A 23,657-nucleotide genomic window follows, 5' to 3' on the forward strand; every position below is an offset into this window, starting at 1 on the left:
ACCCACATCTGCCCAGTGGCTGCTGTTTCATAACTTTACTTCATATCTGTCACTGTTGTTCCTCTTTACTTCTTTTATGTCTTTTGGAATAGTTTCATCTCACCCAAAAAAAGGTTTGGAGCGATACTTTAGATTCTGTATTTCTTCCCTGTCCCTGAATTTTTCGATGCCGGTTACTTTTACCACCTCTTGATTATATTTGAATCCCCTTTCTCGAGTCCCTCCTAACCCTACTCCCTTATACGATAGAAATTTTGCCACAGTCACACTTATCCAACAGGCACATTTACCATATTAGAAATACCCTTCCCTCATATTCTGATACTGAACAGTTAGTTACTCTCTTTACCTTATCCTGCTCTGACATCATGAACTACCTAGCACCCCTAAATTAAAAAACATCCAAGGTAAACACTGCTGGTATCCCCCTGCCTTAACAAGTATGTGCTCTCAAATGCAGCAGAGCTGAGTGCAAATATATAGATATTTTACAGGTTTCATATGCTGTTTTTTGTGTGAAATAATTGAAATCTCTACCAAAACTTAGTAGAAAGAGCTGTTTAAGACAATTAACTGCATCGTAAAACTCTTCCATGAAACTGATCAAATTAGATCTTCCATCTCACCCAGTCTTCTTCAACCTGTGTCCTCCTCCCACTTCACTGACCTTGTCTCTCAATTAAATCCCACCTCTTGTTCATCAGATATTTTACCATCTCAACTCGTTCAGTAGGTTTCAGTAAAATATGTTATTATAGCCATGAGTAACAGCAGTTTAATAAATGTTGCTGTCTCTCTTACCTTTGAACATGCAATTGTGCAGCCTCTTCCAAGAATGCAAGAATGCTTATTAATGTCACTGGATCCCAGTGACATTAATAACTACAGGCCTGTCTCCAAGCAGCGATTTATTTCTAAGATTAAAAAAAAAGTGGTCATCTATCAGGTCCCACTCTAGTCCCAGTCCAGTTTTAGAGCTAAGCACAGAACAGAATCAGCTCTGTCACTGATACCCTTCTAATTGTTGACTGTGGTTTTCGTGCCATTTTAGTTTTGCTCGACCCTACCGCAACTTTTGGCAATATTGACCAAAACATTCTTCTTAAACGTGTAGGTCGAAGTTGGTTTTCCAGTATTAAAATAATTTGCCAAGTATCAAAGATACAGGTTCTTTTCAGTTTAAATAGGAAAGTGCACCTCATCATCTGTACCCATAAAATGTGGTATACCGCAAGGCTCAATTTAAGGCCCAGTTTTATTTTAATTTTATGACTCTATTTTTCAGAAGCACATAAGCAGATGACCCACAGCTTTATTAGGGCTTAAGCTTAAGCTTAAAATGAATTACAATCGATTAAAAATCTCTTTAACTGCTCAGATGACATCAATACTCCCCTTACCCTTTTAACCCTAAATATTTTTTTCTTTTTCCACATGTTCATGGGACAAGTCCATATGTGTGTACAGACAATTTATCAGTCAGCATTAAAAAATACTTGTTATTTCTGATATTGTTACTATAGGATCCATTCACACACGAGAACAATCAGTAATGGCACAGCAACTGCAACAGCAGATATGCCCCTAGTGGAAATACAATATTGCCCTGCTTTTATGGGACATTTGCAAACAAATATAACAGACAAATAGGGTTGTAATATTTCAGGACTGTGAGTCTCATTTGGAAGTTCTCATGCTTCCTTGTAGTTAAACATAAATTAAGGCAGCTTTAAGCATCCTGGAAGTGTACATGAAAGACTACAACAACAGTATATAATTTGTAATAACATGTCTTTTTAAAAATGTGGATCTTCTGTCAACATAAATGAATTACTCATCTCGTTTAAACTTAGTTTTTCATGTAGTGGATGCTATGGTAGTGCATTATGTATGACAACAACTTATAAAGAAACATAGAATGCACATTCTTTCATTATGTACCAATACGCAAGAATCATGGCTGTGGGTCAACGAGTGGTTTTATTTTATTTTACTGACTAGTGGCAGGCAGCGGTTGCTGTTGAAACAGCCCTGCAAGTTTCATTGTGGTGTGGAAGAATGCCTTTATTCAGAGTTACACAAATCATTCACGATTTTACACCGCATGTGGTCTCGGTTCAAAAATGGCTTCAGTTGATTGGATCAGCAGGACATTTTTTCCATTATTTATAATTGTGGGTCACTTTGATTTCATCGTTGGGGTGGTCCCAGATCCTTTGTTCCAAATTAGCTTGTGGCCGCCAGCTCGTCCAGTGCATCCTGGAGCCTGTGCCAAACAAAAATGGGAAATTTCACTTTCAAAATATTCATGTTGAATTGGTCATGTGGCACTCTGCCTCACTTTATGATGTTGTTATACGTGACCATGCAAACTGATAACAAGTTACTTTAGTATTCACCTCCACCACCATCACCACTTTGCCTCGATCAGTTTTTTTTCTTCTTCCCCACTTTTAACTCTTACTTGAAGTCTCCACCATCCAGCAGCATCTTGTAAGTCTCAATCTCTGCCTCCAGTTTCATCTTCATGTTTAGGAGCGCCTCATAGTCCTGGGTCTGTTGCTGAATGTTTGCTCGCAAGTTAGTCAGCTCCTCTTCCAGACGAATAATAAAGCCATTGTACTTCTCCATTTCCATGTTGTTTCGTTGCTCTGTATTGCGTAGTGTGTCCTCTAGTGAGGATTTCTGATAAAGGATAAAAGAGAAAGTTTTTGGGCAAGCAAGTCTATTTTGGGAGAACACGGGAAAGTTGACACAAAAAGATGTTTAACAATTGGAATAGGTGATATGTAGTCGTGAGTGTATTTTAAGGAAGACAGTTATTGCAGCAAGAATTTAGATATAATGAGAAGATTTGATTATTTGCAAATAAGTAAAGACAGAATATATTCGTAAAATACTTACTAAGCTCTGTTGGGATGAAAGTTCAATTTCAAGGGTCTGTAACTGTCTGGCTAAGTCACTCGTCTCCATCTGGGCCCCCTGGAGAGCTTCTGTGTTCTGTGATACCTGCACCTGTACATCTGAAATCTGACAAAGAGACAGGAAAATAAGTTATCCCCCAAAAATTATTTCACAAAAATTGCACGATTGCCCTTTCAACATCACATTACTTGATTTTCGTGCCACTGTTTGAGGTCCTCCGCATTCTTCACAGCGATCTTCTCGTAGTTGGACCTCACGTCCTCCATTAACTGGGACAGGTCTTGACCTTTAGGAGCGTCTACGTCCACTTGCACACCGGAATTGGAGATCTGACTCCTTATCTCCATCACCTCCTACAGGACAGACAGGGGAGGGCAGAAATAGAGAAATTAACAAAGTTGTTTAAAGACCTCTGGCTCTACTCAAGTGTGCTGATGATCACATTAACTCACATTCTCATGGTTCTTCTTCAGGAAAAGGAGCTCCTCCCTCACAGCTTCAATCTCACTCTCGATGTTCATCCTGGTCATGTTGGTGTCATCAATGACTCTCTTTAGGCCAACAATGTCAGCCTCCACAGACTGGCGGATTCCCATCTCATTGTCGAACCTGTGGGAGTGTGCAGACACAAACTGTATTAGAGACACAACCAGCTCTTGTTCACACTGCACTGTGTGGTGCAATGTTGCAAAAAGCCACAGCTGAGTAGATACAGCCCTGCTATTGTAGAAACCTCATTCTACCAGACATTATAGATACTACACCACATGAACTGTACAAAATCTGTATGGACTTCTGCTATAACTCTGTTTGTACAGGATGTAGAGAGTCAGCTTTGATTTGTAATTCATATAAAACAACATAGACTACATTGAAATTTAATATAAAACAACTTACTTTACTTTGAAGTCGTCGGCAGCAAGACGGGCATTGTCAATCTGGAGCACAAAACGAGCATTCTCCGATATTTTGTCAAAGATCTGCGTAGAAAAAATAAATTTTGACAAAATGATCTTTATGTGGTACCTGCATTTTTCTAATCTAACTGGTTAGAAAGAATCCCATTTGTAACAAAGAACCCCTTTGCTCACTTTATATTGTGAAATTCCCCCTTTTTACACTCAGCTAAAGAATTGAACATGTGATTTGAATCAGTATTTCCATTATGTAACAAAAGCTACCCCCAGATTCAGGTTTCACATCAGGGCCGCAGCATGATTTAATCCATCGTGTATCATAGAGTGAGAAAAAAGAGGAACCACAAACTGAAGAACAGGAAAAGAGGGTGTTCTCGTGCCAAACCTGAATCTGGTTTGTTTTAGCATTGTTGGAAAGAAGGGTTTCCTGTCTGACGAGTCATAAAGAGAATTTTTCTTCTCTCTAATTTCCACCCAGCTGCACTTTTCTCTTTGTATACATGTGTTTATATGTGGAAAATTCTTTGTGCATGGGCGTGTTTGTGAGTCTGTATTTTTTTGATGGTATCCTGAAGTCAGAGGAAATGGGAGATACAAGTCCCTTTATGTATCGAGACAAAGTGCCAACATCAGTGTGTCAGTCTGTGACAGTGAAGAAGTGGGGTCTGGAGAAGAATGTGACATTTGACTCTGCTGACTAGAGCTGATTGTTATTCAACCAGTGGACATGCATTCATTTACACACGCACACTCTCCCGCTGGTAGTCCCAGAGCCTTTGTGTGTGTGTGCATGTGTCATTACCACACATCTGTTTCACATTGAGGTCCTCCTACACCAGAGCATGCATGCAGAATCACTCTTTACAAGTATGGGACCATTTGAAATGCCTTTGTCTGGTGTAGGTAGTTTGGGAGCTTTCCAGTCTGTATCTCACGATGACACCCTCGTGCTGGTGATTCATAAGAGGAAGTTCTGGCTGGTTTGTGGCACGAATCAGTTTTTACAGGGGGGGAGGGTGAAAAGCTTGGCAACCACACCCTTCATTCTCTTGCCTGAAATTTGATCATCTACAAAAGAAAACTGTGAGTCTCACTGTAAACGGCCCCAATCTTGGTTTTCCAACTTCAGTCTTTAGATAAATCATTAACACACTGATGCAATTTACTGGCATGAGTGCTGTCACATGCTCTCATTGATTAATCTCAAACACACTAATCCTCACTTATCTAGTTGTCTGTCTGAGCTAGCTTTGTCAATGATTTTCACTCAACATTTTCAGTTTTTTAGATAAAACCTCCTACTCAACCTTTGCCTGTTCATTTTATTGATTATTCATTATTTCCATGCTCACCTGTCTTCGTAGGTCTTCGATGATGGGTTCATACTTGCTGTAGTCTTTGACATCGGGTCCTCCCTTCTCCAGGGCGTCCCTGATCTTCATCTCCAGCTCCTGGTTGGCCTGCTCCAGGTTCCTCACCGTCTCCAGGTAGTTGGCCAGGCGATCGTTGAGATTTTGCATGGCCCCCTTCTCGTTGCCCAGTATCCCAGAACCAGCACCAGCACCGCCACCACTTGCCATGGATGCACCAGCACCACCAAAACCTGCACCCGCACCTCCACCCATTCTGTTGCTCAGCTTGAAGGCGCTCGAAGAAGAGGTTACTGGTCCAGCGGAACGCAGTGAAGCTGCTGAGCCATAGGAGATGCGGGTGCCTTGTCCACCAGCACCACCATAAAGGCTGGTGCTGCTGTACTGGGGAGAAGAGCGGGTTATGGAGATGTGGGGAGAAGATCTAGTCGTGCGGGTTGATTTGAAGCTCATTTTGGAGAAGTTGCGGCGCCTCAGGGAATGAAGTGAAAAATGAGATGTGGAAGCTCGCTGCTGCCTGGCTCAGAAAGTGACGCTGGCAGTGGGAAGTGGGGAACTTTATACTCCTGCTTCTCCCTCAATCACAGCTGGTCTCTCAGACCCTGCCCACTTCAACTTCGGCCCAGTCTTCCTGTCCTGCTCCCCCTCCCTGCTCTCATTCACTCGTATGTTCCCCTTTTTTTTTCAACATACGCTGTGTTTTTCATCTCCAAGGAGACGTTTGAGGCATTTATCTGCTGTGGAAGCATTCAAACAACCAGAGCAAATCAGTTTAACTGGCTGAACTTTAGAGATCACATAAACGGCAGTTCACAGCAAAGGAAAGAAAGCCGTGGCAGACATGTTGTCCAGCATAAAATACACACTTCAACAAAGAGAAGCTCGAAAAAGATTAAAACAAAATGTTATATGCTAGAATAGTCTTTGCAAATTTAGTCTTACTTTGCAAGCATGCAGCCAAATTCCTTTGGTTTGCCCATAAAAGGCATGATGCCTACCACTTGCTGCATAGTTTCTAAGGTTGTGGTCACATACGTTCCAAAATAGAGATATTTTGCCAGCCTTCGTATCTAGACTAAACTAAAAGCAAGATACAGCAGCTACAGCACAGATTCTTTTAAAACAGAGAGCAAGGACTTATTTTTCCAACTGGTCTATTCTCTTTAAGTGTAAAATCATCAAGGAAACATTATCTTCAGCATGACATTGAACTCTTTGTCAGAATAACAGCAATCAAATTTCAAGTCAACAGGGTGTACCGTATTTAACAATGAAACCTGCATCCTTCAAAGAAAAACCAGGCTTCAACCTTACCCAAAGCGTAGATTGTTAACTGATACCTGATTCAGAAAACAATCGTAAGGAAAGAAAAGCTGCCCTCATTCACAGCACACGACGAACTGAACACGTCACTTCTATTGAGGAGTTTGCACAATTAACTTTAAAGCCTTATCTTTGGTGCTCATGAGAACTAGGTTTGATATTTAAGTATGAAAAGATGTTTCTCTTTTTGTTCATGCTTTGTGAACTACTAAAAAAAAAAGCCAATTAAAGCAGGAGTCATTATTTAATTTCCCATAATTTTTTTTAAAGAAAAGATAGACAAAGGCTACTTCCATATGTTATAATTTGAAAATCCACTCAAGCATCTTGGCTCTGAATGAGGTTTAATTTCCATCCATGCCAACACACCTGGCAATGTAAATCACGTGACCACTTGCGTACACAGGAATTGTTTGAATAATAGCTTGTCTCCTATACATGTAAACAGTTGTATTATTGTAAAATGAAGAATTTCACTGTGTAACAGCTGGTAGAAAAGACAACAGGGGCACACCTGGCATTAACATGTAGTTTTTGTGATCCGATCACAAGTGGACCGCTCTGAGTGTGTGTGTTCACACTTAAAATGTGGCCCCATGTCTCGTGCTCGGATCTCAGAACGGATCCCACCTCTGTTACGGCTGTATGTGTTCCTGTACTGTGTCCCTGTTTTCTCTCGTCTCTCCTCTAGCTCCACCCTGATTAAACCAGTCATCAATGAGGTGCACGTGGCCAGTGAATTGAGGTTCTTTTAAAGCTCTTGTGTCAGGATCAGAAGGGGGGGCTTCCAGTGTGGGGACTGCTGGTTCTGCTGGGCCTCAGCCTGGGATGTTAACATTGTGTGTATTGTGTCATTTGATGTTAATAATTCCCATGGTTCGGCTGTTTTAAAGGCTTTTTATTGTTGATTCGTGTCAGTGGTGGTCAGTTATCTTACATGTTGTTCGCCCCATAGGGCCACATAATCGTGGGGCGTAACAATTGGGGGCTCGTCAGGGATAGAACATCCATGAAGTGGTCTAATGACCTTTGTTTAAGTGAAGTCATCTCTTTTGTAGATCACTTGTGATTTTTGCTATGTGCAAATGCTTTTGACTGGGTGCTGGATTCCATGCTGGGTGTTTGAGAGCCTCCTAATTATTTAGCCATCGGGCATACTTGAGTCTTGCCACTTTATTATTTTGCCGTTCTTATTTTTTGTGGTATACTCGGGTGTGGGTACATTTTCAGGGTGTGGCAGGGGACTTTATCTTGGGTCTGCTGCCCACTTACTGAGTTAAACGTTTAAAGGAGCCTCCTGGGGAGCCACTGAAGTCTAGCTAGGCTAGTTAGGCCGGTAAGGTTTGGGATGCCTCTGCACAGCACCTTGATTGTGATCTCTTGTGCGATGACTTCATTTTGTTGGATCACTGTCTTGTGGAGCTGTGATTAATGCTTTTGATTCCAGTAACTTGTGTGTATGACCTTTTTGTGTTGTGGTAACTGCTCTCTGCATTTATTGGATCACTTCTTGGTTGCATGTGTGTTAGCAACCTGGATCTTTTGTGTTGTGGTTGTTGCAGTCACTTTGGTGTGACTGTTTTGTTGAACAGCAGCTATACAGAATTGTTGTGACCTGTTCGTGTGGGATGTAGTCACTCCACAGATCATTGGATCTTAGTGTGGTGGGTGTGACCTCCTAGTTTGTGAAGTCGGTGTATGTTGCTGGTTTACTTCATATATGACAGTAACTGTGGATGGTTGAAGACCACTGGGTGTCCATTTTGGGTTGTGGTAGTGGCGGCTCAGTTTTGTTGGGTCTTTGTGTTCTGCTGTTTGTGAATTGCATAACTTTGTAGGTCTACTTGTGACCCTTTTGGTTTGTGGCTGTTGCACTCCTCGCGTGTGTTGGTCACCTGTGTTTGTGTTGTGCTAAGGTAGATTGAGTAACATTTGTTCTGTGATTTGTCCACCTCATAGTGGTAGCCATTTTGTGTAAAGTGGGCGTGGCATCCACTTGTGTGCCTGCTGCTCACTTTTAATCCAGCAGCAGTAATTAGTTGGCACATCTGTATTGTCAACTTGTTTGTGCCACCAGCATTTGTTTTTTGCTGCATTAAATGCATATTTACATCAACTTTAGGTTTGAAGTCTTGTGTGCTGAGAGCCATATATAAATGCAGTCAGCATTGGCCCACATGCTAAGAAAAATTGGTACTTCAGAGTTTTGCAGATGTTTTCTGGTGTACATCAAGCTGACTTGTTAACATACAGCCTCAGTAATTGTAAAATGCATTGCAATGAAGAAATAGTATCTTGTCCTTAGTGAGTGAATTTTGATTAAACTATATATTTTAAGGGTGGGTGTTACGGCTGTATGTGTTCCTGTACTGTGTCCCTGTTTTTCTCTCGTCTCTCCTCTAGCTCCATCCTGATTAAACCATTCATCAATGAGGTGCACCTGGCCAGTGAATTGAGGTTCTTTAAATAATACTGTCAGGATCAGAAGGGACGCTTTCAGTGTGGGGACTTCTGGTTCTGCTGGGCCACAGCCTGGGATTTCAACATTGTGTGTCGTTTGATGTTAATAAATCCCACGGTTCGGCTGCTTTTAAAGGCTTTCTTTTGTTGATTCGTGTCAGTGGTGGTCACTGATCTTACATGTTGTTTGCCACATAGGGCCACATAATCGTGGGGCTTAACACCTCCTCGCTCCATACAACCAAAACACGTCCATCATTTCTGTTCACGACCACCAAGTTATGTTATTACCCAGTCGGTGTACACAACATATCTTTCTGCGCAGTGAAAGATATGTTGTGTACGCCGACTGGGTAATAACATTTTTTTTTAGATATTGATCATTATGTGGTGATCAGTGTTATTGTGGCAGTGGTCACATAGTGGTTCATAGTGAAACTGCAGCGGGTCAGGGGACGACAACTGAGTAGGTGGTCCTTTCTTCATGTTGCCCAGCACTCATTCACATTGCTTAATGACCTGGACCACCTTCGAATGTGGACTGGTGTGATTGGATCTAAATCCTGAGTGCTTTCGCACCTGTAGTTAGAGCTGTCCACTTGAGATTGCATCAAAAAAATCACATGTTAACACAAGGTGTGTAAAGGGCCAAAGACAGCAACGCTTGTAATTTATTATCCATGTTGCATTCTTCACTGTTAGCTAAGGCTGATGCTGGTTGTTTTCATGTGATAGGAGCCTGATGAATCATCGTTAAAAAACCTTTCCGTTTGGGCCCTTCCAGACTAAAACAAGGTCTGGGGCTTTCAAACTTGAAATGGGCCAGTATAAACAGAAGGGGGATGGCTGTATACAGTACAGAGTCCCATAGTGAAGTTATTTATTCCCTTATGATCCCGCTTGTTGACCCTATAGTGGAAACCATCATTTCAAAATAAACTCAGATGGGGCTGTTTGGCAATAGTCAGTATTAATTGCAAATTTGCAATGCTTGTACCCAAATTCCCAACTTGATCCTTTTCAGAGTTGTATTTTGCTTTGGGTTTCCTGCTTGTTACATAACCACGTGCATTAGGATAAACAAGGCAAATGAGACGAATGGGGAAGTAAGTGATTTGCCTCAGTGTGTAGTGTTCTGACCCTGGAAAGGTTTATCTGAGGCTGAAGTTGTGGTCGGAGAGGATTTTCATGCTGGCCCCCAGAGAACTGGACAATAAAACCAAATGAACCAGCCCCCAGGAGGGAAACGGTACAAGTCTCCAACACCCTCCTGAACTCCAGTACAATCTACAGTTCTCTCCTCTCCTGATCTTACCTCATCCTCATGGTTGATCAAGTTTCACTGTTTCTCACCTTCACTTTGCATTCATTCACCAATGTCTTTCAGTAATACTCAATGAGAAGGGAAAACAGCATATGGGAGGTCGCAAGAAGCAAAGGGAACGCCAATGAGTCTGGCATGTGATGAGGACAGGCAGAAGAAGAGGAACCATGAATTAAATCAGCGTGAGTCATGCCTCATGACAGTCCTGTTTGTTTGAACGTTGTGTTGGCAACATTTTTTACCTCGCCCACAACAACCTGAAAAACAAGAAACGTACAAAAAGAAAGAGGTACTTAACTTAATTCATACATACATATTTATGACATGTACCAGCTTTTAAATGAGGATTTTTGTGTTGCATATGGAGATTGTATTGATACCATACTATTTATTATTTTCCACAAATAAAATCTTAACCACACACATCTTCCCCAGATAAGAGAAGAAAAAAGTAGCGGGACAGAGGAGAAGCTCGAGTGTGTGAGTCATAGTTACACACAGCAGGAAGCTGCTGGGAACTATACCACAGGAGTTTATGTGCCTCACAAATCTTGGACAACTGTCAGATTATTACCACTCTCAGCCTGCTGCGACCTTAAATGCACTTCCCTCCCCTTCCTCGTTCTCCAGCTTCACTGCAGACTGAGAGCTCTCACACACTTGTATACAAAGCTAAAAATGTCTGTTTGCAAAGATGCATATTCATACTCGCGTGCACCCTGACAGACGCAGGAAGGAATGTGGATGTGAGTGCAAGTGTGATGCATTCATAATCATTTCCTTACGTCCTTCCCTCCTCTCTTCACTCCCTCATTGATTTACCCAACATCACTGAAAGCCACGCTAAGAGCCAATTTGTTTAACTTTTATATGAATCTATTTTCAAGTTGAATGGCCAGGACATTCGGAAAAGTGAAAGGGTCACACATCAGAGGTGTCAACTAAGAGACTTTTTCTCTGTGGGATGTCATGTCCATTTCTAGCACCAAGTTATTTCACATGAAGACATAAAAGGAACAGTGAGTCAGAACTGGAACACTGCAGAATCACCTATACTCTCATTTCTTCATGTGGAGACGAGATTCATTTAATTTCAGGAAGTAAGACCTTCAGTGCAGAATATACTTTTTAGGTATCTAGATACATTCTGAGTCAAATTCCTCTTTTTTTGTTATATTAAAGGTACATGTGCAAATGTCTGGGGAAAAAGCAAACAATATGAAAAGACAGAGAACATAGCTCAGATGAACAGTTCAGGGATCCCCAGATTTTGTATCCCCTGGGGACCTTGAACTTCTGTGGCAAATACCCAACCAGTCCATCCAATAGCTTTCAAGAGATTTCTCCCCAAAGCAAAATCATTTACTATAGAGGAAAGAAACAGGGGATCCCCACAGTCAGAAGTTGATAACCTTTAGTAGAAGGAAAAACTTGCATTAAAAACGTTTGAGTCCTGCAGGTCTAAATGATGATTAAGTCATCTGTCTTACCACTAGGTGGCTGTGGTAGGCTGTTTAAAATTTAGCACTTACTTTGCACCTCCACAACAGTAAAGCGATCTTTTGGTGAATATATGAAAATGACCCTTTCTTTGTCAGTTTCTATTTAGAGGGGTATATCTTTATAGTCTGAATTATCTCAGTTTTCTTAATTCAGTCCGCAGTTTCAAATCTGCTCTCCTTTTTTTTATGTCTTTTCACCGTTACACTTTTCATTGTTTTCTAATCTCTCACTGCAGATCAAACCTTAATTCCAGTAAAGTAGCAGTAGTGGTGATGAAAGCAAAAAATCTACTTTAACCAAGAGTATTGAGTTCATCAAACAGGATGAGCCAGTCTGCAATTTATTATATAATGCATATTTTAGACCACAACATGTTAAAACATTTTTAATGTTAGGTTAGACTGGGTTTAGGCCTACAAGAATGCTAGCAACATGTAAAAAATGGAATTGGCACCTTTCTGTGAAAAAAGAGAAGCTGAAGAGCTGCATGTGGAGCTGTGACTTGCTGAACCCTGCCCTCTGATTCTCATGTGGACCATGATTGTCTATACAATACTTCAAGATACTTCAGTCCAGACCAAAGTGGTGGACCAACTGACTGAGCAAGGTTGTCATCCATCCAAAATGACTCAAGTTTAATGAAGTAGATTTGCTGATGTTCTATGAGACACTATATTTCTATATGTATATATATGTGTGTGTGTGTACTATATGTGATGCCACTCCTGTGCAGTTTCTAGGGCTGCTCAACATTCACTTCCATCTTCCAGTCAGTAGAGGGTGTGAGTCTCAAAGCAAACAAACGTGTACTGTGAGATGCGTGTTGCAGTCGGCTCACAGCTGCAGTTTCTAACCACGCCTTGCACTCTTTTCTCAGAGTTATCTGCATTTAGTTTGTGTAACACAGTGCTCTGAGTGTAGACTTCATTCATGTGTTGTTGAGGTTATCAGTTTGCACAGGCATCACTGAGTGCAGCAGGAGGTCATTTATATCGCTGATATATCTGAAAGCTTTAAAGGTAGGTAGGTAGATAGACAGGTTTGTTGGTAGGTAGGTCATAAGGTAGGCAGGTAGGATGGGAAGTAGGAAGGTAGATAGGTGGGTAGGCAGGTAAGTAGGTAGGTAGGTAGTTAGTTAGTTAGTTAGTTAGTTAGTTAGTTAGGTAGGTAGGTAGGTAGGTAGGTAGGTAGGTAGGTAGGTAGGTAGGTATGCCAGAAGGTAGGTTGGTGGGCAGGTAAGAAGGTGGATTGGCTATGCAGGATGTAGGTAGATATGTTGGTTTGTAGATAGGTAAGTCAGAAGGTGTAGGTAGGTAGGTAGGTCAGACGATAGGTAGGTAGGTGGGTAGGTAGCTAGGTAGGTAGGTCAGAAGGTGGGTAGGCAAGTAGGTTTGTAGCACTCTTTTCCCAAATTTGTTGACTTTACTAGAGAATTGTGTGGAAACCTGTTGCCCTACACTATTTAAGTTTTTACTCAAGGTATAACTAAACAGGTCAAGTTGTATTAACAAAAAACCTTAATTAATGCAGAGCACATATTCAAGTTTACATTAACCACCTTCACTCAAAATCATTAGTTAACATAAATTATTTCTTAGTTGAATTAAATTATCATTTTAAGTTTTAAGTGAGATTGCTAAATGCATATAAGTCTTGAAAGTTGCCCATCAAAACTTTTCCCTCAATGATGATCTTTATTGAGGCTGAACTGAGATGCAGGGAAGATCAGAGCACAGCACCTTCATGCTCAACAAGGAGCATCCTAATGTCAATATGGTTGAACGAGTCATCATCATCAGAGTCCTTAAATAAGAAGATAAACACAAGAGCACAATTAAATTCTCATTAAATTAATATCACAAATGTTAGCAATATAGCCCCAAAAAGTTGTTGTTTAAAAAAAAAAGTTGTACTAGTGTTAATATCGAACAGTTTGAGCTCAACAATAGACCACCTATCCAGCCTCAGTGGATTGGGGTACTAAGAGAAGGACCACAACATGGCAGATTTTGGCAGATTAAAAACAACCATTTTCACATGAAAAGTGGCACAATATCTTATTCTTTTAATTGTATGTTTTAAACTATGCCCATAAATGAAAGCTGAAACAACCGAGCACAATTTGGATTCGATTGCACAATTACGAAAGTAGAACTTTTCGGAAAATGTTTTCATGACATCTGGGAGTGAACTGTCGGTCTGATCTGCAGGTGGCTGACTGATGTGATCTGGAGCACCTGTGGCCCTTTGTGTGAAGGTTACATAAGCTCTGCATGCCTAATCAGCCTCACTCTGCTCCTCTCCCCAGGCACTTCACGTTCCATTTTGGTTCTGTTCTTTTAGGTTGTCTTCATGTGTTCTTTACACCCTACAACATTTGCAGCCACACCCTTCACTCACGCACACCCTACACCACTGACTTTACTGACTTCCACATTTCATATGTTTACTCTTGACTTGGCATGTTAAATTGGGTTGATGTGGTTGATAAATAAAATATACTGTACGTTAACTAGTATACTGGTGTGTCTCCCTTTTTGTTGCGGCCACTTGAGCTGGCTCATGACAACATAAGCTGTGAAAAAATGCAAGTGCATGATGGGTGTGCACCAGCCTTGGTCTCTTGTGAGAAATGTGAATAGCTGCCCAACGTTCCCTCTTTTGGATCAAAATATTTTAATAGGACACGGACTGTGCCCATCAATGCTTCCATAGAATTTCTGCTTGAGGTTCTTGCCTCCAATCCTGTTGAACTCCACGTCCACCTGAACAAAAAACTGAGAATGTTACAGTATTACATTGCAAGTAATTTCTGCTCAAGTTGTTTCCTTTCCACTCTACCTGTATTGTGTGTTCATCTCAATACCATCCTGCAGCTCTACAATCGCAGTCATTTGACTTTAAAATTGTGAGCAGTTCATTAACGACCCTCATTGTTTCATCCACAAGCAACTAAAATGATTAATATCCAACCCAACTTGAACTCCTCTGCAAAACTCCACTAACCCCTTTATGACCAATTCCTTTAAATAGTTAAATGAAACTGATAATGCCATGTATGCAACAAATCACAGTGCACATTTTGAATCTGTCTGAACAGTGTGCTTGAGCCCCAAGCACAGGCTACATGTATGCTAACATCATGCTAACACATACTGACACTAAGTTCGGCATTTAGCTCAACTCGGCGGCCGTCTCTGAGCCAACAGAAAATGTATTGCTTAAGTCAGCTTTACACAAGTTCCATTTGGTGTTGATGCTTTCAAACTCACACAGCTCCCATGCAGTCAAGTACCCCTGTTGGAGACAGTAGCCACGGGCTCCTCAAATGGGATGTGTCCTAACTTGTTACCAGGCAGAAATTCAAATAAGCCTCTCCCCTCCCTTACAGAAGAGAAACATGTTAAGTAACCTCTGCCTAACATGATCATTATCACTGTATGTTACAGCTGAATAATGCAAACAAAAACTTTTTTTTAGTAATGACATGACGTTTTTACAAAACACGACAGAATAATTAATTCAAAGTTTATTTTAATTAAAATCCAGGTTCAGAAGGTAGGTAGGTAGATAGGTAGGTAGGTAGATATGTAGGTAGATAGGTAGGTAAGTGGGCAGATAAGTAGGTGGATGGGTGGGTGGGTGGCTAGGTAGGTAGATATATTGGTTGGTAGGTAAGTCAGAAGGTAGGTAGGTAGCCAGCCATGTTATAAACATGAAGATGTGTGCAGGAGTGATGACATCTATCCTTTGTTGATTTATGCCTCTACTTTTAACTTGCTGTGCACCATCAAGTATCCCACCCTGTCCTCACTAAATGTTGCATTCAGTCTGTCGGTGGTTGTGAAATAGGTTTTTTTCTTATCTTTGCTAATTGTCCTCTCTCATATCCTCTAACAACAAATCTTCCCTCCACCCATTTTCTCCAGCTTGTAGCATGTATGTGTGTCTCTCAGCACATTCCAAACGTGGTGTGTCATATAGCAGCTTCATACAAAACATCACCAGCCTCTTAAGAGACTGAAGGCCGGGGGGTGATGGCTTTGTAAATGACCCCCCTCACTCTCCTCACGCACAAAGAATGATGAGTTGTCTCATGTAGAGTAAAAGAGCTTTAACCATGTTTCAACCATCAAAGAAAAATGAAAGCAGCTCTGTTCAACAGTTTGTCGGAAAGAGTGAGTTACTGAGATGACAAATCTGGCCGACTTGTACTTATATGGTTGCCTCCAAGTTTAGCACAGCAGCATCATTGTGAAGAGTCACGTCACTGCTTGAGGCTAATCAAGCAAATATGCATTTTTGGAGTGGTATAAAAAAAAGTGCATGTACCTGTCAGGTTTTTTAAATCACATTTAGTTGCCGTGCAGCAGAGAACCCTGGGATTTGGGCCTTTTCATTAGCTGATAAATAGGTGAGTTTTTTCCCCAAAACCATTTAGAACTTGGAAAAGAAAAGAATAGAGGTGTTGTGTGAAAACGTTGGAGCCTGAGGGGCCAAGTGGGTGTTTCTCTGGTACAATCCAGGCATCAGCCATGAAACTACTCAGAAAAGATCATGAGTCATGAATCTGTCAACTGTGTCAAGCCAAGGCCGAATCATGATTTCCACAGTTTGAGATGATTGTTGAGGTACATGTTTCTTTCACAAATTATCTATCTATCTATCTATCTATCTATCTATCTATCTATCTATCTATCTATCTATCTATCTATCTATCTATCTATCTATCTATCTATCTATCTATCTATCTATCTATCTCTATCTATCTATCTATCTATCTATTTATCTATGCAGCTATGCAGCTATGTAGCTATCTATCTTGTGCAGTCTCAGTATTTGGCTTTATGGGTACGTATCAGTACTTTTATGGCTGTGTAAAACTACTCTTGGCGTCCAATGGAAAATATAAAAGACAAACTCTGTTTGCTCTTTACTCGGCTGATACAGAAGGAATGTTCATCAATAATCTGTGTGTGTGTGTGTGTGTGTGTGTGTGTGTGTGTGTGTGTATTAGCAGGGTTTGGTCTGCTGATCATAGATCCAGCAAACTGCAAACGGCAGTATTTATTTTCTTCCTTTGAAGTCTTAGCTGTAAAGGTCCAATTTACTTGTATTTGCTTTTTTTAAAAAGCTTGTAAAGAAAGATAAATAGATAGTGAAATATATTCAGTGGGTAAAGTTGGTTCTCCTATATTTACGAGACTGACAGTCCCTGCCCACAAACACGTAAAGACCGTCCCACAGGGCAACTGCAATTTACTTTGCAATATATCACATCTGTGAGAACTGTAGCAAAGGAGAGGAGAAGGTCATAAAACCATCTGCTTGTTCATTATAGCTCAGCTTTGACTTGCAGTGTGTGCATGTGCTGTACAACATGGAGGTACACTGTTTGTCTCCCTGTTTAAAGTACAGTGTATCTTTGTGAATGCATTGTGTGCCAATATGATGTAAAGCATGGAAAATAAAGTTTGCCAAACATGGTTAATGTGGACAAAACTTGTCCACATTAACAAGTTTTCCAGTATTTCTGCAGGGGTTTTATAGAAACTGGCACGTTAACTATTATGTAATTCCTTTTTTTTCTTCCACCATGGTTTGTGCGCTGTAAATGTGTAACATGATGCAATTTTCTTCCCTGACAGTCCCTCACCCCCCCGCCATCCTTCACTCCCCTGCTGAGAAAGGCAGCCAATGGCACCTCAGCAGGGTCCCTCCCCTGCTCTGATAAATAGCACATTGAGTACCAGAGAGGTTTTATCTGCCTGACTGCCCTTTTCTCAGCAGAGTCTCTCACCACCTCGGTGCTACAGACTCCCTCTTTAACCATGTCCGTCAGAGCCATGAAGACCACCAGTTACTCCTCCGCGTCTTCTCACAGGGGCCCATCTCAAGGCTTCAGCAGCCAGTCCTACTCTGGCTATGGTGGTGCCAGGCAGAGCCATACTGTCCGCAGCTCCTACGGGGGAGTGGGCAGCTGTGGTGCCAGTGTGGGTGCCGGGGGGTTTAAGGTGGCCGGTGGGTATGTTGCTGGGGGTGCTGCACAAAGAGGTGGCGGGGTAGAGTTTGGCTACATGGGATTTGGTGGAGGTATGGGAGGTGGCATGGCCAATGAGCTGGTGGCCCCCATCACAGCAGTGACCGTGAACAAGAGCCTGCTGGCGCCCCTGAACCTGGAGATTGACCCCAACATCCAGGTTGTCCGCACCCAGGAGAAGGAGCAGATCAAGAGCCTCAACAACCGCTTCGCCTCCTTCATTGACAAGGTCAGTTCATATTATAGATCAGTGCCATTCTACCAGAAGTCTTTTATGTCAGAGCCACATGAGGAAAACTGCAACAACCAGCACATATGCATGATGCTTTGTTCTGTACTAAAAAAAAAACTATCCAGCACAGAGTAGAAAATAACTCAGGAGCTTCAGAGGAAATGAATGCACTGCAAGCCAAAATAGCTCAAGGTGAAAGATGGACAAAATTCTCAATGGAGATCTTGTTGAGACAATCCCTAATAAAAAACATACGTTCAGTCCACTAACAGCTAAGCACTGAGATTTCATGTAGGAGAGTGACTGTTATGAGAAATGTATTATCCTCCTAATATGTTAAGATCCTTGGACTCAGATAAGAGGATCAACCTGGCTACACAGTACATGCACGGCTGATGTGAGGAGCAGAATGATTTTGGCTGAAGGAATACTGTGCCGCCACATGTGAGCAATAATCTGCAACAGAGAGTTTCAGAAAGTAGACAAAAGGACAGATGTATTCTTGTACTTTATGTCATAAATCCACTCTTACACTCTGGTATTGTATTTTGTAATATGTTTTGTGAGTTTTTGAATTTCATTGAGTGGATAGTCACAAACTGTACAAACTTTTACAGAAGAAGAGAGGGAGTGGCAGGATGAAGGTTTACATAAGATAAGCGTGGTACATTCACAGAGGAGTACATCACTGCAGTAAAATAATTATCTGCTTAAAAAATATTTTCAATCTGAATAAGACCCACTTCATGGGGCTGTCACAGTCAAGAAATGCATTTTCAAGAAATCCATTTTCTTGACTGTAGCATAACTCCTTTTTATACACCCACCATCAAACATAGATTGCAGAAATGTCATGTCATTCATGGAGAGACAGCAGCTCGCCTGTTCTCTAATTGAGATTCATCAGATTCTTCTGTTATCTGTCATTGTTACTCATAAACCATTTCTATTGTTTAGGGGGCTACCAGCAGTGATGCAAGTTAACCTGCAAATCAATCACGGCGAGGGGAATTTCAGAGTCAGAGTCTTAAAACAAAGCTCTCTGCCACTCCTCAACACACATGACTTATTGACATGACACATGCACACACAGAACTGCATGTCTCCCGTCATGTTTGCCGACCCAACCCAGGGTCAGGGTGCTGAATAGGAAATTCGTAAAGGGGCGAGCTGTGTCACAATTGGGGAACAGTGCCACATTGTGTTGAAACACAGAAGTATGGGTCCGAATTTGGTGACCAATTATTGATGTGACATCCAGAGGTTGCTGTAGGTCGGAGAAGTTCAGTCAGGTTTCTTCTAGTTGTCGTGTTTCTTTGTCCATGTCCCTAGGCAAACAAAGTGAGGCCAATAATATTTTCTGAGTCACTCCTGCCCTCTTTGCACTCAATGAGACCCTCCAGCCTATTTAAAGTTCACAGTGTTGAAGTCTTTATGTGAAAATAAGAAATATTTATTCAGTATCATATATCCATTCTTTAATTGATCAGACTGGTGAAGTGCATATCGTCAAACAAATATGAAACTTGGAAAATGTCAATGAAGCAAAGTTACAGAAGTGCTCATTTGCCTTTTTCTATACTCTTCCCACACCTCTCTCTTTGCAGGTACGTTTCTTGGAGCAGCAGAACAAAGTACTGGAGACCAAGTGGAAACTTCTGCAGGAACAGACCACGTCTCGCTCCAACATCGACGCCATGTTTGAAGCTTACATCGCCAACCTGCGCAAGCAGGTCGACAACTTGGGTCATGAAAAAGTCAAGCTGGAATCTGACCTGCATCACATGAAGGGCCTGGTTGAGGACTTCAAAACCAAGTGAGTGGAGATGAATCTGAACCAAACATCTTGTACCAAGCCGAATTTGATCAGTTAATTAATTAATTGGAAGTAATTGGAAATATCCTGTTTGTAGCCTGACCGACAGATTTAGACCAATACGGCATAAATATTCAGCCGTTATACATTTGAAAGGATATTTTGACCTTTAGTAGTTTTTTTTACACAAACACAAACTAAAAAATTTGACACCAATGCCACTGATACAAACTTGACAGGATTATTTTACAATGTAAAATTGTACTTTTCTGTGCTCTCTGGTGGACAAACTATGTAATGAAGATACAGTTTCTAAGTTTCTCAAACCTAATTTACAATTTGTCTGCTGGAATTTCATGTTACTTATTGGTTTGCTTATAGACAGATACTGATATATCTGCAATAAAAAGGTAATACCAGTCTAACACTAAAGCATTCTTTGGTTTGAATATTTGAGTCAGTGTAGATGCCACATTCATGCATTATACTGTCTTGATATTTATATTTACCAAGGGTTATATTCAAATTCAAGAAAATGTACTTTCTGACGACTTGATTTTTGTAATAATAAAAAAAGAAAAATTGAGCATGTTACATCACAAAAAATGTTCTGTTTTCCAGGTATGAAGATGAGATTAACAAGCGCAACGAAAGTGAGAACAACTTTGTCCTCATGAAGAAGGTCTGTTCTGATTCTTGATCTTGAAATAATATGATTTGGCTTTGAGCACAATGAGCCCACACAATGGCAACTTTCCTCTCAGTGTCGTCTTTTTTTCCTCTGCAGGAAACAGATGCAGCCTTCATGATTAAGACGGACCTGGAAGCCCAACTGGACGGGCTCTCTGATAAGATTGACTTCTTGAGGCAGATCTACAACGCAGTAATAACTTACATTTGTTTTGATTCTTAAAATTTTCCAAAATCTGTCTTTGCATGTCTGTTCATCTCCGGTACATGTTTTCCTATGTAGGAAATCAGTGAGCTCCAGGGCCAGATCAAGGACACATCCGTTGTGGTCGAGATGGACAACAGCCGTTACCTTGACATGGACGCCATTGTCGCTGAGGTGCGCGCCCAGTATGAGGATATCGCAAACCGCAGCAGAGCCGAGGCTGAGACGTGGTACCAGACCAAGGTGAGACCTGATCCCCACTACCACAGCATGCTGTTGATTGATCTGGCTGTTGTAGAATGACCCTCTTTTGTCTTTTCTTCTTCAGCCCCCTTGGCATAAACTTTTTTTCTCATTTCTCAAAAGTCTCATGTGAACAGAAACTAAACTAAAAGATACCCAAGTTATAATGATGCCTTTTCATGTGTTAGCCTGACTTGTTCCTTTCTGTATCAGTACACAGAGATGCAGCACTCAGCCAGCAAACATGGTGACGACGTGAAGTCAACAAAGGCGGAGATCGCTGAAATTAACCGCAGGATAATGAGGCTCCAGTCTGAAATTGAAATGGTTAAAGCACAAGTGAGGAACACAGATTTCAGTTTCATATATTTTGACATGTTTCACAGTACAGGGGCTTTGTTTGATAACTTTTTTTTATTTCTGAATGAGTTAGAAAAACATGTCCTTATAAAGACATTACATCCAACTTCACTTTTTACATCTCTTAGCGCACCAATTTGGAAACTCAGATCGCAGAGGCCGAGGAGCGTGGTGAGCTGGCAGTGAAGGATGCTAAACTCCGCATGAGAGAGCTAGAGGAGGCTCTGCAGAGAGCCAAGCACGACATGGCCTATCAAGTCCGCCAGTACCAGGAACTGATGAATGTGAAGCTGGCCCTAGACATTGAGATCGCCACCTACAGGAAGCTGCTGGAGGGAGAGGAGGACAGGTAAGATGTCGCTGTCAGAGCAAGTAATGAAAACGGCATCTTTCATTTTTCACTTTGTCTCATGGTATTTTGCTTTTTCTTGTCTCGCTCTATTTGTCTCTACAGGTTAGCAACAGGAATCAAGGTTAATGTAGCAAAACAGACATGTAAGTTGTGTTTCACAGATGTTTTTGCCATTTTATAGGAAAAAACCGTGAGAAAAACGGAGAAAAGAAGACTGTGATGTGACGTCCACATGTAAAGAGGAGTGTGTTAGAAGGAAATCACAAAGAGCTATAGTGCATTCAAATTCCTGAACAGTTCATCACTGCATGACACCACAACTGGCTGAAATGCATTAAATTAATGGAGGAAAGTCAGTTTTTAATTGCAAGTCCAGTTAATGTGAGTAAACATAATGTACATGTAATGTGTGAGTGGCCATATTATTTCTGACATTAGAAAAACTTCCCCAAAGCCTTTGCTGATACAAAAAGATGTAAAATACGGTCTAATGTGCAGACAATTACATGAAAATATCAACTCTATTGGCACCTTTTTTTAATGTCCATGTTAATCTTTACCTTTTACTTGTGCATGTGCAGCTGTGAACTACAGTGCCTACGGCCTAGAGAGCTCCTGCACCCCAGTCTACGCCAGCAGCTCCTTTGGAGGAGTCAAAGCCAGCAGCTCGTTTGGAGGAGTCAAAGCCAGCAGCTCCTTTGGAGGAGTCAAAGCCAGCAGCTCCTTTGGAGGAGTCAAAGCCAGCAGTGGTTCCATCGCTGCCCTGGAGGGAGGAGCGGTGAAGAGCGCCACGATCACCAAGACAGAAACCGTGGTGATCAAGACAGAGGAGAAGAAGACAGAGGTGGAGGAGAAGAAGACAGAGGTGGAGGAGAAGAAGGAGGAGCAGGCGGTGATCGAGGAGCCGGCTACAGTGGAGCAGAAGGAGCAGGAACATGTGGAGGACGAGGCTGAGGCTGAGGCTGAAGCTGAAGCTGAGGCTGAGGCTGAGGCTGAGGTTGAGGTTGAGGCTGAGGTTGAGGTTGAGGTTGAGGCTGAGGTTGAGGTTGAGGTTGAGGTTGAGGTTGAGGTTGAGGCTGAAGCTGAAGCTGAAGCTGAAGCTGAGGCTGAAGCTGAGGCTGTGGCTGATGAGTGATGAGTTCTGGTTTATTGTTTTTGGTCTTGCTTGTTAAGAAAAAACACTTTGCTTTTCCCTCCAGTTTTTTAATGGTAGATTCACCAAAGTGCCTGCACTCAATACACAGACACTACTTTCTGTCAGATAACTTTGATGAAGAGGTGATAACTGATGAGATTTTATTCTGGTCTCTGGAAACTTGTGAAGGCTGAGAAATTGTGTGTGTGGGCGTTTTATCAGTGTAACTGTGGTCTGACTGCACCACACATGTTTAGCCAACAGGTGGCAGTGCTGTATGTGCTTTCCTCTGCTGTTTCCTTTTATCGTTTGACGAACAGGTAGCACTGTAAAAACTGTAACTTCAAATTAAATAAAATTTTATATGAGCACTTTGGAGTAAAATAAAACATCACCATGCTAAACTCCTTGTTCTAAAACTTCTGTACCCAAACAGTAAAATATAAATAAAATGCTCTTCGTGACTTCTACTTAGAAATACTTTTGTAGTTTTTCAGTGTGCTGCTGCTGCAACACCTGGGGTCCTGTTTGGTCAACAATAAATCTTCTTTAAAAAGTAATTTACATCGTGGTCTTTTGTATTTTGAAGTGAAATTTCCATGAACATTGAAATATTTCAAGTACTTAAACACTTAATGAGGAAATGTGCAACAGCACATTTGGAGAAAAATATTAAAAGGATACATGTGTTTACCTAGTTTTCAAGTAGTAAGGTAAACACACACATACGAATGAAAATAAATTTTACTTTTAAGACAGTTC

The 23,657-nt window shown here is 41.3% G+C and overlaps 2 protein-coding genes across 3 annotated transcripts; one reads left to right on the top strand and one right to left on the bottom strand.

Annotated features, from left to right (window-relative positions):
- Positions 1-1,961: 1,961 nt before the first annotated feature.
- On the bottom strand, positions 1,962-5,757 carry LOC118104825 (keratin, type I cytoskeletal 18). 2 transcript variants are annotated; one of them, XR_004695072.1, is made up of 7 exons: positions 5,195-5,756; positions 3,823-3,905; positions 3,378-3,534; positions 3,114-3,278; positions 2,905-3,030; positions 2,400-2,685; positions 1,962-2,266 (listed from the first exon to the last, which is right to left on the bottom strand). XR_004695072.1 is itself a non-coding variant. In XM_035152043.1 (7 exons), the coding sequence occupies exons 1-7, from the start codon at positions 5,663-5,665 to the stop codon at positions 2,227-2,229; spliced, it is 1,263 nt and encodes a 420-aa protein (XP_035007934.1). In that variant the 5' UTR covers positions 5,666-5,757; the 3' UTR covers positions 1,962-2,226. The 2 variants fall into 2 exon arrangements, 1 of the variants encoding a protein (XP_035007934.1); XM_035152043.1 differs by having other exon boundaries at positions 2,465-2,685; positions 5,195-5,757.
- Positions 5,758-17,586: 11,829 nt separating this feature from the next.
- On the top strand, positions 17,587-23,455 carry LOC118105478 (keratin, type II cytoskeletal 8). The gene is made up of 9 exons (XM_035153317.2): positions 17,587-18,091; positions 19,702-19,910; positions 20,532-20,592; positions 20,698-20,793; positions 20,884-21,048; positions 21,262-21,387; positions 21,537-21,757; positions 21,863-21,903; positions 22,342-23,455. Exons 1-9 carry the CDS (start codon positions 17,654-17,656, stop codon positions 22,893-22,895), a joined length of 1,911 nt encoding a protein of 636 aa, XP_035009208.2. The 5' UTR covers positions 17,587-17,653; the 3' UTR covers positions 22,896-23,455.
- The last annotated feature ends 202 nt before the right edge of the window (positions 23,456-23,657 follow it).

The sequence above is a fragment of the Hippoglossus stenolepis genome, chromosome 3, assembly GCF_022539355.2.
Source record: "Hippoglossus stenolepis isolate QCI-W04-F060 chromosome 3, HSTE1.2, whole genome shotgun sequence".
Taxonomy (NCBI): Eukaryota; Metazoa; Chordata; class Actinopteri; order Pleuronectiformes; family Pleuronectidae; genus Hippoglossus; species Hippoglossus stenolepis.